The 17627-nt window shown below is 40.7% G+C and overlaps 1 protein-coding gene across 5 annotated transcripts in view; it reads right to left on the bottom strand.

The window, feature by feature from the left end:
• Positions 1-17627, bottom strand: part of LOC119732650 (sodium leak channel non-selective protein-like) — a 57799-nt gene that overhangs the window by 22078 nt on the left and 18094 nt on the right. For 3 of the 5 annotated variants that reach the window (XM_038206272.1, XM_038206276.1, XM_038206277.1), the window contains exons 9-18: positions 16719-16823; positions 15473-15709; positions 14145-14312; positions 13288-13347; positions 12268-12399; positions 10012-10149; positions 6794-6939; positions 5536-5598; positions 3923-4147; positions 3194-3298 (exon numbers count right to left, since the gene is read on the bottom strand). In XM_038206272.1, the coding sequence (XP_038062200.1) occupies positions 3194-3298; positions 3923-4147; positions 5536-5598; positions 6794-6939; positions 10012-10149; positions 12268-12399; positions 13288-13347; positions 14145-14312; positions 15473-15709; positions 16719-16823 (1379 nt within the window). Of the gene's footprint in view, positions 1-3193; positions 3299-3922; positions 4148-5535; positions 5599-6793; positions 6940-10011; positions 10150-10639; positions 10778-12267; positions 12400-13287; positions 13348-14144; positions 14313-15472; positions 15710-16718; positions 16824-17627 lie in introns of all 5 variants that reach the window. The other 2 variants (XM_038206273.1, XM_038206275.1) reach the window with 2 other exon arrangements.

Genomic DNA, 17627 nt, shown 5'->3' with positions numbered 1-17627 from the left:
AGACAACTCCAAGCTTGCAATCACTATACTCTCACGAGGCCCACTTCAATGACGAAAACATTGTGTATGTTATTGCACAAAGCAACTGATGGATTATCTGTACAATAGCTAGCACAATGCTTCCGCCATTAGAGGGGGCCGCCATGGTAGAAGTATACCGTGCCTTGATTGGTCAATAGAGAATAAAGCAGAAAAAAAGCAATCAAAGATGTCAATCATGCTCACTGCATACAAGAAAGCAAATCAAATTACAAAGCGATCGAAACAGCTTAAAACTGTTCATCCACTACAGCCAGTGATTGATAATAGACTGTTTCCATGGATGCCGCCATCTTTGTGGTCACGTGGCGACCTCTGAGGGCAAAACAGAAGATGGGATGTATTTTTGTGGTCATGTAGAAATCTCAGAGGGTAAAACAACAGAGATATATCCAATCGTGCCATTGTATCCCGAGCATGACGAGACATATTTCTATACAGGGTGAGTAAAAAAAAAACGAAACCCAAATGTCAGAACCATTGTTTTAGTAAAATTCTACATGTAGCACTTTCAAAATCTAGAATATGAAAGCCCAAGTCATAAGCTTTCTTTTAGTATAAGAATCATTCAAATCACTCATGTACTTTTCAAGTTACGGAATTTTAAACACAACCACCGTTTGAAAGTTCTGTCCATGGATGACAAAAAAAGGTGTGCGTTCTTTCAGCACAATGAAAACCATTCACACACATCCCTATGTGATTTGTTTTTGTTTAGCTGAAAGAGCAGTTACCTTTTTGTGATCCGTGGACAGAACTTTAAAATGGCGGTTGCGTTAAAAATTCCGTAACTGGAAAGTACATGAGTGATTTGAATGATTCTTGTACTATTAAAAAGAAAGTTTATGAATTGCGCTTTCATATCTGAGATTTTGAAAGTGCTACATGCAGAACTTCACTAAAACAATGTTCCCGACATTTGGGTTTCGTGTTTTTTGACTCACTCTGTAGTAATGCCCCTGACATCACCACGTCACCACAAAGTTGGCAGTATCCCTGAAAACAGTCTACATGCACAAGACCAGTTCTTTCACATCGCATGAAGAATCGTTGCAACATATCTCAATACCCATCCAAATTCACAATACTGCAAATATTGCACACACATTCAAAAAGTGCAGCATACACAAATCCATTACCCAAAAAGGCAACAATTTGAGCAAAACTTTTGCCAGCATCACTTTGACATGCACAACAAGATTCAATGTTTGAAAGATTCACAAATTAACTAATCCAAATTTGGCAATTCATAACTTGTGCCATTCAGAAAGTAACCATAGTGCATTTTGAGTACATAAAATATTGCCAACAGTAAAATAACTGAATAAGCCAACCACAACAGACATAACCCACAAACTCAACGGAAGATTTATTTATTTTCCGTGCAGTGCAATGCCATGTCTGTGCACAGGAAAGATAAACAAAAAATCGTTTAGCCAAAGCCGCATTCTTTTGTATGGCTATGGATAGTGACAGCAGCATTTCAGTAATGCAGAACCAAGTCATAGCCAGAAAAAGTGGCTTTGAAGGGCAGTGTAGACCACATCCACATGCTGACATAGACAATGTTCTAATGCTATATTTTAAAATAAGAACTTTGAAAAGCACAGTGAGAATATTAAACTGAGAATACATTTGTGTGTATGCAAAAGCTACTTCTTTGCAGAAATTATACCAGAGATTGAACTGATTTATGGATGATTTTATGAAAAAATTTTGAAATTTTTTTTGGCTCGTAGTGAAAACTGAATTTCCCCATATACGTAGTGTACACAAAGCAGAATTGGTGTATATATAAATATTTAGTAACCCATAATTCCAAACCCCTTTGACCTATAGTCATGAAATGTCTTGGGTATGTTTGTGTTAAGTTGTTCTATGCATGTACCGAGTTTCATAATTTTTCATCACTCGATGGCCGAGATCTGAGCTCCCCCCCCCCCGACTTTGAGATAGTCAAAATAACCCTGCCCATTTACGGTTAATTGGTTCTGTCACAGACTTTAACATTTTCTTTAACAAGTTGGAATTGCCCAACTGCAACAATCTATTTATGGGGGTAAAACTCAAAATAGCATGGGGAGCACAACTTTAAGTAAAGCGTTGGGCAGAAACTACGATATGCAGGGAACTGGCTGCTACTTTGCTGGGGAAGCTACGGGGAAAAGGTTAAACAAAACAGTGCAGCTAACTATTAATTAAAACCGCACTCTACAATCAACATTCATAAATACCTAATACAGTTTATCCATCCCTATGGGTCAAAAGCCCATCACATGGCCAGTTTTAAAAGCATGATGAAAACCGGCTAGCTGGTCTTAAACACTTTTCCAGTGTCACATCAAATTTGGACTCATATGAAATCCAGTGCCTTTTACAATTTTATTGGTTGAATGTTCACAATCCTCACATAGGCATATGCAACACTACCAGTGAGTCAGTATTTCATAGTCCTAAATTCACACTGCAACGGCACAGCTGCGTTCTACGCCATGCGCACGCCAATCTCCATATAAGTAGTTAACAACTTTTTGCGAGACGGACATTCCATAATATAGCTATAGGGGTGTTTTCAAAAACATAAAGTAAAACTGTTGAACAAAATCGTTGGAAATTTATAATTTTTGACTTGTTGAGACTTTTGACCGAAAACTTATGATTTTTTTGACCGAAAAGGTATTTATGAATGGGAATAAATGTGTGCTTGACCGGTATTAAACACTATATTTAAGACCGGTTGGAGTCTGGATGCTGATAATTACCTGAGCCAAATCAGCATCCAGATTCCAACCGGTCTTAATCAGAGTGTTTAAAACTGGCCAAGCACACTTAAAAAAATGAAAATCAATGACGTGAAGTGAAATGGAATGAAATGAAATGAAATGGAGCAGAAAAGAATAGAAAGACAGAAAACGATTCATCGCTACACAGCACCGCACAACTCCACAACATCGACGATCAGTAGAACGGTCTTATCTTGAACCGGTACTCGGCGCATCACTTTGCAGGGTTACCGGTTAAACAATCGACCGGTACCCGCTGCTTATCCTGGTAGCCATCTCCAATGTTGGTAACCAGCGGATGCTAAGATCAACCAGAGAAAATGACATGATATGACACTGAGAAAGTTGGATGAGGCGTGTGTGATATTTACCGATATACCGACCTGCGGTCACGGCAACCATACTCGCTTAGCATACGTCCCCGGTAACCGATAGCACCGTAGCCGAGGCTAAGTACCCTTTGATGGGCGGAGTTCCTGTAACGAGTGGGTGGAAAAACGAGGCAAATCAGCATATTGCTTAAAATTTTAAGAAGGGTGCATAATAAGTAGCCTGCTGAAGTTCAAAGACATATAGGATCATTTGCTTTTCATGCATTTTGTTCGCTTTCAACAAGAACATTTTGTGATGCGATCAAGCTAAATGAGTCGTTTGTCGGCAACTATGATTTTAAGATACCGCCCAAAATTGGTCAGTAGGGGTGGAAATTTCAAAAATTGTAAAATCGGAAGGCAACATGTCCTCTTTCATGGTAACTAGTTTTTTCAGAGAAAAACTCTCGATAAAGTAGATCAAATGTGACATTTTTGCTAAGGAGTTAATATTCAATAACCTGAAATAAAGCATGTTTATTGTTGCTTAATAAACGCTCAATTTTGAATCGTTGTTTTCTCTGTTTGCTTTCTCTGTTTTTTTTCTTTCTGATCTGCCTGTGTTCCAAGTCCCATAACTTCTGAACGGAAAGTCGTATTGACATGGGGTTTTCACCAAATATAAACTGAAAGATAGCTCTAGTCAACCACGTAAAAATACAAAATTCGATTCATTCCAGACAAACGACTCATTTAGCTTGATCGCATCACATTTGGATTGGCCCTTACCTGACAATGGCGGAGATACCGGTCTTCCTATGCACCAAACTAGGTATGTGGCAGGACACCAGTTGCTTGGCTCGTCGGCGCAGCAAACGCAGCTGATTGGCTGGGTCGGGTAAGGTCAACAACACTGCCCCCTGGGTGTGACCTTGAGTGTCGCGGCTGACTGATCGACGCAGGAGCCTCTCCATGTCTGTTCCCGTCTCCACAAACTGACGGATGAAACTATCCCTGTGTGGTGGAATAGAAGTAGAACTTTGTTATGGACTACGACCACAAGTACCCCCTCAATGGTTACTAAGGGAGAGTTGGGGAGACCACTGGGAAGGAGATTTGAACGCATTGTCAATGATGCAGGTTTAAGCCAACCTCGTCCCCAGGGTGTCGAGCAGTACGTGCCCACCACTACCTGCTCTCTCACCCTGCCATTGGGTCATTTGCATGTGCAAGATATTTGAACACGTATGCAAATGTGGAATAGTCTGGTGCCTGCCTGTGCGTTACATTAGCATTTATTTTTGTATGCGGTGTCAAGGGTAAAAACAGCATCAATTCCTGACGCCGTGAGTTATGAAAACAAGATTTTGTTAAAATTAATATGTTAAAATCTCGCCTGCCAATGTGCAGTATCACATTTCATATTAATATGAGCAAACTGGAAAGGAAAGGAGCATTTTTGAGAAGGCATGTACGTTATATTTACATTGATCGTGAAAACACGTAATGCACGTTGGAAATAACACCACCAACTACACAATATAAATCCATTACTAGCCAATTGCGGTATCGAATCAGGATACAGGCAGAAAGTTTCCTATCCAGGGCTTACTATTGGAAACGAGGTTGGAAATAAAGTAGGCACTGAAGACGAGATTGGGTTTGAGCATGCTCAGAAATAAATTAGTCATGCACACTCCGTGCCATAGGCCAAAAACCGGTACGTGAACGCGGCGTGTCCCTCGCACTGGGGCTGTCGAAAGCGGTAAAAAAGTACCATCTACAGTTCTTGGAAACGTCCAAACCAATAAGCCACTTGCGAGTAACCTATACCCTTTGGGATTTACATTTGAAAAACATTTGGTACACTGACTTGCTCAGAATGCTTGGCACATTGTAACTTTGAATTCTCCAGACCAAAGACACCGTTGATAATCACATGATTCGGGGCAAGCTCTTGCATAGTTACATAAGAGACGCTCAGCACCAATACATTGTTCACAATGGGTGAAAATGGCACAAAGACACCAGACCATGCCGGAGCTGGGGGTTGCTAGCATAAGGCTTGCCCCGAATCACGTGATATAGTAACAGTCTCTTTGGTCGGGAAAATGCAAAGTTAAAACGTCCAAACCATTGGTTTAAGTCAGTGTTCCAGATTTTATTCAAATTTAACTCGCCAATGCCTTATTCAAAGGATGGCAAGTCAATCTAAATATGGTAAACATTTCATGGAGCTTTCGTGCACTGTTGAAATAATCAAATGTTTAAAAGTTGCTCTTTGGTCCATTATGTGTGGGTCGCACGTAGAAGAGGCATTGAACACTGATCTTTGCCCAATGGTGTATTAGAAACATGAAACCTAATAAGTTCTGAACGACAAGGCCTAATTTGGAACCTACCTGATCTTTGGGAGAGTAAACTCGGAAGGCAGGCGGGACAGGGCTACCATCTGGGGCTTGTCACTGTCAATGGTAACCATAAAAAAATGGAACAATTGTTTATTTTGGTTTGTATTTTAAAATAATCATTTCTGTACACAATTCTGGATTGTAAAAGTCCTCAGCCCAGTGTTGTCATCAAGTCCATCACCAGTCCATCACAAGTCCATTCTCAAGTCCATCACAAGTCCATCACAAGTCCATCACAAGTCCATCACAAGTCCATTCTCAAGTCCATCACAAGTCCATCACAAGTTCATCACAAGTCCATCACAAGTCCATCACAAGTTCATCACAAGTCCATCACAAGTCCATCACAAGTCCATCACAAGTCCATCACAAGTCCATCACAAGTCCATCACAAGTCCATCACAAGTTCATCACAAGTCCATCACAAGTCCATCACAAGTCCATCACAAGTCCATCACAAGTCCATCACAAGTTCATCACAAGTCCATCACAAGTTCATCACAAGTTCATCACAAGTCTATCACAAGTCCATCACAAGTCCATCACAAGTTCATCACAAGTCCATTCTCAAGTCCATCACAAGTCCATTACAAGTTCATCACAAGTCCATCACAAGTCCATCACAAGTCCATCACAAGTCCATCACAAGTCCATCACAAGTCCATCACAAGTTCATCACAAGTCTATCACAAGTCCATCACAAGTCATTACAAGACCATCACAAGTCCATCATAAGTCCATCACAAGGCCACTACAAGTCAATCACAAGTCCATCACGAGTCCATCACATGTCCATCACAAGTCCTTCACAAGTCCATCACAAGTCCATCACAAGTCTATCATAAGTCATCACAAGTTCATCACAAGTTCATCACAAGTTCATCACAAGTCTATCACAAGTCCATCACAAGTCATTACAAGACCATCACAAGTCCATCATAAGTCCATCACAAGGCCACTACAAGTCAATCACAAGTCCATCACAAGTCCATCACATGTCCATCACAAGTCCTTCACAAGTCCATCACAAGTCCATCACAAGTCCATCATAAGTCATCACAAGTTCATCACAAGTTCATCACAAGTCCATCACAAGTCCACCACAAGTACATCACAAGTCCTTCACAAGTCCCTCACAAGTCAAGTCTAAAAATCTCAAGAAAACTTTTGTCAACAAGAAAGAAATGAAAAGTGAATAGCAACACAGTATCAAAGTAAAACTGATGAACAAATGAGGTACTCTACTTACGGGAATTTCTCAAATACTCGGAGTCTCAGCGGTAACTTCTCAATGAGGTTTCCTTGCTCAGTCGCTTTGAGATGCTTGAGGGACTTCAAATCCTCATCCAGCTCCAAGTTGTCCAAGATGACTGCTACAAACATGCTCAGTACAATCTTCACATCAGACCAGTGAAAAACAATTACCATCCGAACCAAATATGTTCCAACCAAAAAATGTATTTTTCCAAATGAAAAACTTCCCAAATTTCCACCCTTATAAAAAAAATAAAATATGTATACCCTTTATTTCAGAACAGCAAAATGCTTGTACTACTAAAACAGGCACAACACTCGAACAAATGCACTACGAACACTGTGCACTTTACTACATGTACATAACAGCCATATTCACAACAAACGTAACTTCTTTTTTCAATCTTTGAAAAGACATAACAAAGAGAAAAATAATTTTGTGCATGTGCTTTACAATGCTACACGTACCACAATTTCAAGACACAATTCTCTCTCTATATATCAGGCAGTACTTGGATAGGGCTGTGTTGAAAATGAATATTTGAATATTCGATTATCCGCTGAATATATGAATAGCGTTGTTTTTTGTTCAGATATTCGTAAAACATGTGTGGTCTCGAAGAGATGATGAAAAAGGTCCGTGTTGTTCTTTTATTTGTTTGAAATTGCGTGGTTTTGTTTGTTAAATTCCACACTTTGGTCAAAAGCCACGTTCGGGCATGATCTGAGAGCTTCCATGTTTTTTTCCTTCAAATTTCTTCTTTAAAATCAGTCAAATATTGGGGGTCAGACAACTCGACCGTTGAGACATCTCGACTTGGGACAGCTGGATCGTTGAGACAACTTGACCGTTGGGACCACTCGATCGTATGTGCGTTAAATGGAAAGACAAGTCGTCCGTTGGGACAAGTCTACTCGTAATTCTTCGGGGAATATTCATAGTAGGCCTTACTGGGGATTTTTTGTTGTGTTCGGGTTTGATCATTGGGTTGGGGTTGCTTGACAGGATACAATTGGGTTTGGCTCGGCTGGGACTCCCATTTATGCTGGGGTTTTGCAAGCTGAGAAAGAGAGCATTTGGCGCTCAGGTACGGGATGGGGAGATGCCAATTTTTTTTTTTTTGGCCGTGGGGATTTGTTGCTGTGTCCAGCCGTGGGTGGTGTCTTACGGGTTGGGGGAAGCCTGCTTGGCTCGGTCGGATCGGGCTGGGTTGATGGGGCTGGGGTTGCTGGACAGGGTTGGCTTATTTTAGTTTTGAAAAGTGATGGCGCTATCCCATTCACTGGCAGATGGGATGGGTGGACATAAGAGATCGGGTAGGTTTCAGATAATGATTGAGTTGTCTCAACGGTCAAGCTATCTCGAGTCGAGTTTTCCCAATGGTCGAGTTGTCTGACATTCCAAATATCAGCCATTCCGCTACCTCTTCTTTATATCATTTTATTAAGCTCTTGGTCAATTTTCAACAAGTGCAGGTAAACGTAAATCCGGATCTGCGGCTAATTTAGGCTAGCGCAAGTTAATCTTGATCGCATGTTACAACTGATAGTGTAGTAACCAACAGATACCGTATCACCAACCGATATTATCACCAAAATTGACCGATACTGTATCACTAACCGATAATGTAACAAAAAATCACCAATAATGTAGTAAAATGTTCTACACTATCAGTCAATTGTTGTTACATTATCAGTTCTAACTGATAATGTAACAAAAATGGACAGAAAGTCAATTTTCGTTACATTATCGGTTAGTGATACAATATTGGTCAATTTGTGTGACATTATCGGTTGGTCAGATGTTATCCGTTGGTTATTACATTATCAGTCGTAAAACAGCCCAATACGAATAGTTTATAAACTCCAAGCTAGAATAATCTAATACTCAATTATTCAAATATACACAGCCCTATACATGGGAATTCTTCACACAATTTACATCTATTTACGAACATCAACTGGCAATCGAAGGGGAAAAGGGACCTATGTTTTGCCTAAATTCCTTAACAACCTTCTTTTTTTTTTTATTCCCTTGCCAATACTATGCACTAAATTCTAGATACTTGCACTAATAAAACGTTCGGTACTACAAAAAGTAAAAACTAAAACCCATATCTCTAATAACATCCATGCAAATTCCAAATCACTACCACTAATCGCAAAACCTCTACTTAAATAAATTCCAAAAAATAAAAATCTTCTCATGAAACATAAAATGACAAGTTATATTCAAAGTTTTGCAATATACAAATGGGTGAAGAATTTTCTTGTAAATTTGTTGTCTCAAACCTAATAAGCTTGTTTCTTTGTTTTCGAAAGGATAAAAGGGGAATAATTAAGCAGAAAATGAGTTATTTTGTGGATTACGGGGTGGGCTTGGGCCTGTTAGTAATGTGGCAACCATATGCACTACAGAAAAATTGATTTTGAACATGCCAAACAGATAAAAATGATAGTTATTTTATTAGTATTGAGTGGAAAATTATAATCACTGCAAAGAGTCAAGCGCTATGTGAGTTAGTATGCTTTAAACATGCACTGTTATCAGTTTAAGAAACACACACACGTACACAAGACGACATTTCGACTATATTGTCTGCCATTTTTGCAGCTCTCATTGTCAATGTTCGGTACATTTTAAATGAGAAATTCAATATCGACCAAACAACAAAAACGAACAATAAAACACCCACAAACTTACAAACTATGTGATCCAACCCGGACACAATATGAAAACGTACATTCTTACATACATCCACTTCGCCCTGCAACGACACGCATTCGGACTAAAAAATGTAGGGCGCCCTCAAGTGCTACCCAGCTTTAAAATGTACAGATCTTCGTCAAACAGCAGCCATCGTGGCTTCCAACATGTCTTAAAAAAACTATTTCTAAGATCAGAGGTCGAGTGGTAAGACGTCTGCACTACAAAGCAGGAAGTCGTGGGTTTGAGTCCCACCCGAGTGATTTTGTCCAACTTTAACTCGGGCGGTAACACACTGAGTATACGGTGTTTTCACATCGGTGAAGGGCAAAATAAATTCCAAAATAGTCTGGTGCTTATTACTAGCGTCACACAGATCCTAACTGTGACTTCCAGGAACCAGACCAAGATGGCTACTGTTTTTGACAAAACCTATTTGTTAGTAACAATGCAACACTAAAACACCCATTCATTTCTACTGGACCTGAGATGGTATGTATATTTACCACTGTGGCAAACAGATGATAAGTGATGAAGTAGATGGCTATGATCGGGGCCAGGCTATGATCGGTTGCAAGCATACACTCATACATGACGACGGCCCAGCCCTTTTGAGTCAAGATTTGGAACATGGACATGAAGGCCTAGAGGAAGGGCGGGGGAAGAAGGCATCAAAGCAGAGAGAATAAAAGAGGAACAAGAAGAAAATAAAAACAATGTGTTATTCTTATTATTGCGGTCGATTTAGTTAAGGAAAAACTTCAAATCAATCCCAATTTTTAAACTGCCAGTTTACAAAATCAGGATGTTTTGACGTTTTCCCCCTGAGCGATGTTATCTGCTAAGCAGGCATTTTTTAGTTTCTCAGGATTCGTAAAGGATGAAAATATCAAACATCCTTTACGACCCTAGCAAGGCGGACCAAAGATGTTCATGGTGTAAAGTTCCACTCAAGAATCTTCGTTAATAAAAATCCAAGATTTCACAAAATTCTGTAAAATTCTGATTCCGTAAAAATAGCCACTACATTTTCAGGAAATTCTTGTGGGTGCCATTACACCATAAACTGCAGCCTTGGTTCCACCTTCGCTCGTGAATTTTGTGGAGGATGAGGCCCTCTGTTGACACACTTACCACATACGCAAAAAGATGGTACGTTAAAAAGAAGACTGCGATTGCGATAGTCACGTCTTCGCTGGCATGAAGCATAGCCTCATTCATTACCTCGATCCAACCCTCCTGGGTCAGGATCTGAAACATTGACATGAGGGCCTAGAGGGACAGACATGGTGACGATACGGGGTGGGGAACCCACACCGCATACACAGATACATGATCATCAGTAAAAAATATAAAGTAAAACTGCAACATCACAATGAAGCAACATAAACTGAATACGAACACTGATAACTATATTTGAAAAGAGACGAATGTTTGTATAGACACGTGAATTCTCTCGCATAATTAATGATAATGCAGTAATTTATGCAATGAAGTCAAAGGCTATTGGCCAGTTAGCACAACATCAGCACTCTTGACCAATCAGGAATCAGTCCAATATCACGGATAGTAATTGGAAAGTGCTTGTGAAAAAGATATTTTGTACAAACAAACCAACAAAATAAGGAAAGGTATGTTTTTTAACTCATAACGACTAGCAACTGCTTCAGGATTAGTTATTCAATTAAATATATTTAACGTTCTTATTTAAGAATTGATTGTTTCGTGTTTTTCAGAAAATTACTTTTTCGAAAAAAAATCCTGCAAGAATATACTCTCTATTTATCATGTATAAATAGAGAGTATATTCTTGCAGGATTTTTTTTCGAAAAAGCTGCAAATGTCACTGGAAATGATTTTAAGCAAAGAAAATTGGCTGAACCAAGACTTGAGCTGATGGGGAGTGCGGCCTAGTGGTTAGGGTTTGTGACTCATGATCAGAGAGTCAGGGGTTCGAATCCAGCTGCTGGTCATATGTTGTGTCCTTTGGCAAGCCACTTTACCTCTCTCCACCCAGAAGTATAAATAGGTACCGGCATTAGCTGGGGAGTAACCTGTGATGGACTGGCATCCCATCCAGGGGGAATAGAAATATTCCCAGTCGTTCCGTGCCAAGGAAACTGGAGATAAACACCAGCCTGATGGGTCATATTGGCTTGTGACAAACTTAACTTTATTCAAGACCTAGGTATCGAACACTGTCGTCCAATGGTTTGTTGCTCCACTCATGTGCAATGGTAAGTGGGTTTGAACCTAACGGGAAACATGGTGCTTGTGTTCTTGGGCAAGCCACTTTACTACAGTTGCCTCTCTCCACCCAGGAGTACAAATGTAATGCAATCAAGCTATATGAGTCGTTTGTCATGAACTTTCATTTGGAGATTCAGGCCAAAATAGGGCCATTTCATCACATCACATCTCTTGGTGTTCCGACTTCCATAATTTTTGAACTAAAGATGGTATTAGCATGTGGTTTTCACAGCAGTAATGCTAAGATCGTGCTCTCGTGCTCTGTAACAAAAACAATTGACCAGGGTCGACAATCGACTCATTTAGCTTGATCGCACCACAAATGGGTACCTGTGAGGGTAGAGACTACATTGCACTGATCTTGAGCTGCTGCAGAAAACTGGTCTCATGGCCTGATGAACAGGGGTAATATTGTGAAGCACTTTGAGACCTTTGGTATAAAGCACTATATAAGCACCACTTTATTATTATTATTACTATTATTATTATTATTATTTAATTTATTTACTTACATGCGGGAACGTTTTGAATTGATTGAGGTTCTCGATGCAACAGAAGAGCTGAAGACTGATGACTGAGACAATGATGAGAGAACTCATGGTGAATAGAATCAACGTGCCCAGCTTGACGAATGGTCCAAAGATCTGCAAAGTTTAAATAAAGCAAAAAGTTAACGTCAAGGAGATTTTCTACTGGATTTTATTAACTTTATTAAACCCATTCCACTTATGTAAAGGTACACAGGATCATTTGCTTGCAACGAGGGGCATGGTCCCCCTCCCAAAAAAAGAGGGGAAAAAGTGTTGGTTAATTTCCAGGAAATAATTTAAAACATTGCGTATCCCCCCTTGCAAGCCATCAGCTACACATATCTTTTGGTTTACTATTACACTGTGGAAATAGCGCATGATACTGTATACTTTATCACAAGGCATCACAATGACCATTTTTTTACTGTTTTCTTCAAAATGACAGCATGCCAGAAAGAATAAATTCACAGGGAGTTTAGTGCAATTACTAACTTTAAACCAAGTAAGTTTTTATCAAAAAATAAGTCAGTTACTTTTTGAATACATGCAAATGATCTACTCTACCTTTAACCACCGCGCCAGGTTTATTTTTTGCCAAAAAGTTCAAAATTTTCAAAAGGCAAAATTGACAGCAAAATGCCACAAATACTTATTCGCAAGAGTGATTTCAACAGTATTTGTATAACATTTCTTGCCGAAACCTCATATGTTTCAATAATCCGGGGTGTGCATTTGAGTGTAAATTGTACAACAATAGGCCATGCACAATGGCCCACACAACGGTCAGCACACGGTCCGCCTCCACAGACAACACAGACTTTGTGTGTGCGTACAAAAGGCACGAGGGATTAGCGTGTTTAGATGTCACCCACAGGCAAGTCAAGGCAATCTTGACGTCTTAATCCTTCAGCCGTGCCTGTGTATAAAAACAGCCAGTGCGTGTTACCACGTCCTCCGACGCGAACTGGTTAACACTATATCCTTTAAGGTAACTGAAAATACCTTGCGACTGAAATCCTCCAGTGTCGGTGAAAGTTTGATCAGACGCACACAGCGCACAACCTAAGGTAAAAAAGTTAACCATTAGATCCTGTACATCATGTGATTACACTGTGTTCATTCCATGATGAATACAAAAAAACATAGGGTGCTCGGGCGGATTGGGGTAGTACAGGGAGCTGTCAGAGTGGGGAGTCAGGTTGGCGTAGCGGTACTTTCCTCGCCTTCCACCGCTATGACCCGGGTTCGATTCCTGCTCTGGTCCACATGTGGATTGGGTTTTCAGTCCCTACCTGATTCTGTGGGTTTTCCCCAGAATATTCCTCTGGGCTTTTCCTCCCACTTCTAAAACTGTAACTTCTCATTGTGTTCTCTCCACAGGTTTCTTCAGGCTTGCGGGCTACAGTGCCTAGGGCGCTTTTGAGGAATCCTTGGTTTCATAACCAGAAATAAATAATAATAAAAATATTTATTAAAGTGTAACAAGATATAAAATAGGTAGTGCACAGAACACTGAATCTTAGTTTACAAGTAAAACATTTCTGGCTAAACTTTTCGACATTGAACTTCAGATGAAATTACAAAGAAAACATTCTTTGGTGTTGTCTATAGACTAGGTCACATGCTGCTGGTCATGTGTTGTGTCCTTGGGCAAGCCACTTTACCTCAACTTGCCTCTCTCCACAAAGGAGTATAAACGGTTACCGGCATTAGCTTGGGAGTAACCTGCGATGGACTAACATCCCATCCAGGGGGAGTAGAAATATTCTCAGTCGTTTCATGCGAAAAACCGGCGATAAACGCCGGCCTGATGGGCCATATTAGCTCGTGACAGACTTGACTTCTACTAATATACTCACTTGGAAGTAAGTTAACTGTGTGTGGTATAAATCCTTGAAGAGATGTAGGGTTGTACCAAGTGCCAAACATAACTCGAACTTGTGGAGTGATCGCTTGATGTAACCAAAAAAACCAAGACACCAAATCTTGAACAAGACCTCAAGGTCAAACAGAACGGTAAAAGTCACCTGGACAGGAAAAAAAAAACAGACACAAGCTTCATTAACACTCGTAGTCTTTTGAACTTTGTAACCCTTCAAGTTTTGCAAAACCACTTTTTGTTAGCGCCCACACTTCAAATTCCTTTGAGGTAATCTTCTCTGGAGTATGGATAACACTTCAAATCCCTGCACAATTCTTGTGTGTGGTTAAGCTCAGGGCAAGCAGGCAGATTCAGTCACGCTTCACTGCTCTCCACAGTGCTGATTTGCTGCAGTGACTTTCTGCATGACACAGTTACTTTAAACCACTTCGTGCTGGGATTATTTTCGCCGAAAATTTAGATTTTCGCAAAAAGTAAAATTTTCCAGCCAACTTCTGCTATGTCATCAGTATTTGTACGATATTTCTTGCCGAAACCTCATATGTTTCAGTACTCTGGGGTGTGCACTGGAGCGTAAATTGTACAACAATAGGCCATGCACAACGGCCAATTCAAGATCAACACACGGTCCGCCTCCACAGACTTTGGGTGTGTACAAAAGGCACGAGGGATTAGTGTGTTTAGATGTCACCCGGAGGCCAGTCGAGGCAATCTTGACGTTTTAACCCGTCATCCGTGCCTGGGTATAGACAAAGCCAGTGCGTGTTATTACGTCGTCCGACACCAACTGGTTAAGGGCGATCATCTTTGGAATAAAATTTCTCCCCAAAGTCATTGGTTAAACCCTCAAACATGTCAAACAAGTTGAACAGAAAATAAAAGGTAATGAAATAAGCTTTAGTTTGATGTGTGTCCCGAACACATTCGAAAGTTGTGGGTATTTTCCCTGTTTTTTTTTTAAAGTGAAGGCATTTATCACTGGGATATATGGCTGTATATTTACTAGTCTGTACCCATGGGTTCTGTGCGCCAACAAAAGAGGGCGCCCTTTTACCTAGCAATGACGTCCCATGGGTGGGACATTTAGCTGGTTGACGCGCACCGTTCCTTGTGTGTGACGCACGTACACCAGGTGATTTGTACTATGTACACGCAGTGGTAGATGGTACGGCCGCCGCGCGCGTCGCGGCAAAATTGCAGTCAGGCAAGATGGCGTCGGTCGGTCACCCCTAACTGTGCTTTCTTTGCCGGTGATCAGGGGGTACCTGTGAACGGAGCGGATAGAGGCAATTGATTAAAGCTTACCTGGGCAGCGTAGAGGAAATCGTGATATCTATTACTCTGTTCCTCTGTCGCCAATGTGTTCAGCATGTTGTACGTGGACGCCAGCAAGGCGTCACTGATGACGAGTATCAGGATCACCATATGGAAGGCCCTGGACTGCAGTATGAGCTGACAGCAATGGGGGGCTAAGCCACGGGGTTTGTTCTCATCCACGGTCGTCAGTTTCCAGGGCGTGCAGGTGCCGTCATCTTGAAGCACCTATGATATGAATAGAATATCATCCATAACTCCATGTACCGCCTCAACCCGCCCTGCCTATTGCTCCTGTAATGCCCAAACTGCCCAAGAACTTGATTTTATGAATTCTTCAGGGAATAAAAACAATGTGATACCATGCTGTACACAACTGTGAAATTGTTAACAAAGTTTTTCCAGAACCTAAAACTGTAGGACTCCAAGGTATTTGTGAATGGGAATATGTGATTGGCTGAATTTAAGCAAGTACGTTTATGATTGTTCATGAAGGTCCATATGATAATATGGAGTGTTGTGGCCTCGTGGTTAAGGATATTAGATTCGTGGTCTGTGGGTAAAGCTGCAGGTTGTGGGTTCGAGTCCAGCCTTGGGTCATGGTGCGTGTGCCCTTGGGCAAGGCACTTTGTCACACATTGCTTCTCCCCACCCAGGAGTAAATGGGTACCTGTGTGGGCAGAGATGGTTATTGTGATTGAATTAGCTTCCTTGCGCCTAACAGGCTGCATTGAGCTGTATACTCCCCAGGGAGCTGAGATGGTATTTAGAATGTTTCATGGGCCCAATGATCAGGATAATAATGATGTAGCGCCTTGAGCACCAGTCCTGGTGGATACGTGCGCTTTATAAATACCACTATTATTAATACTATTAATGTACATCGGTGCGTCAATACAGCAAGAAACAAGTGTGTACAGTGAGCTTATAGCTTAACGGTGCAAACTGCAACTTTTGCAAGTGCCATAAACGTAAAATATGTTTTGTTTTCCCATGTAGCCTGGTTTTCATTTTCAAAATTCCCAACAAAAAACATTCAAAACCTTAATTTTTCATTGTCTGAGAAGTTACTAAGTAATTTGTAAAGTTGGTTACGGGGACTCGATCCCATAATCTGGAACCGGTCCCTGACATCAATGGTCGGTGGCCTTTAGTTCTTTCCAAAATTATGACAAATACAACTGTTGTCTACAATCTTTAAATGAGATTATTTCATGGGAGTCTCTGGGTTTCTTACCTTGGAATCCACGGCTGATTCGGCTGTTCGGCTGCTGGTCCACATTTGTCTGAACTGGACCCTAATCTCTGCAAACGTCTCGATGATCACAGCTATGAACACATTCTAAAACATCAACAACAACAACAACAAAATCTGTCAAAGTGGTACATGTTCAATTGTAACAAGTTAGCATAGGGTCATCCTGCACGCAGGACGTGATGCTTAAACATCAGTTCTTTGAAACGCATCGCGCATATGTCCACATAATAATAATAATACCGGAGTCTAATATAGCACACGTATCTACCAACAATTAGGTACTCAAGGCGCTGGTAAATATGTTTATTTTGTTAAAGACAGGTAAATGAAGTTTATGAGAAATGCGAGACCCATTATGTAACACCTTATAGGGGTTTATAAGGTGCTACAGCACATATTACAGCCACTGCCAGAAACACCGGGGCAAACCCCTTCTCTTTTATAGCGATAAGTGTTACTGGGTTCTTTAACGTGTATTACACAACACACGGTACCTACGGCTTTACGTCCCATCCAAAGGACGAAGCAATAATGGTAAAGTGCCTTGCTCAAGAGCACAAGGACCATGTTCCCCGTCAGGATTCGAACCCATGTACCACGGCACACAAGTCGAACACCGTAACCATTTGACCACAGCCCCCATACCGGGTAAGTCCACGAAAAGGTCCCCTTTTGTCCCATATGAAACACCATGTACTCTTTGATTAATGACATAATTATCGCAAAGACTAATGACATAAAAATTCTTGTGGTTATTCTCCTTGCAATGCCCAACAGTAGAATAGAAAACACTGGAAGCATCTTTTGTTCTCCCTTTGTGTGTCTATCCTCGATCGTAAAGCCATACAACAGCATGTATACTGGAATTTGTATCATTGTGGAGTCTTT

The sequence above is a fragment of the Patiria miniata genome, unplaced genomic scaffold (genome assembly GCF_015706575.1).
Source record: "Patiria miniata isolate m_02_andy unplaced genomic scaffold, ASM1570657v1 HiC_scaffold_24, whole genome shotgun sequence".
Taxonomy (NCBI): domain Eukaryota; kingdom Metazoa; phylum Echinodermata; class Asteroidea; order Valvatida; family Asterinidae; genus Patiria; species Patiria miniata.
This window is presented reverse-complemented; position numbering and strand designations above follow the sequence as displayed.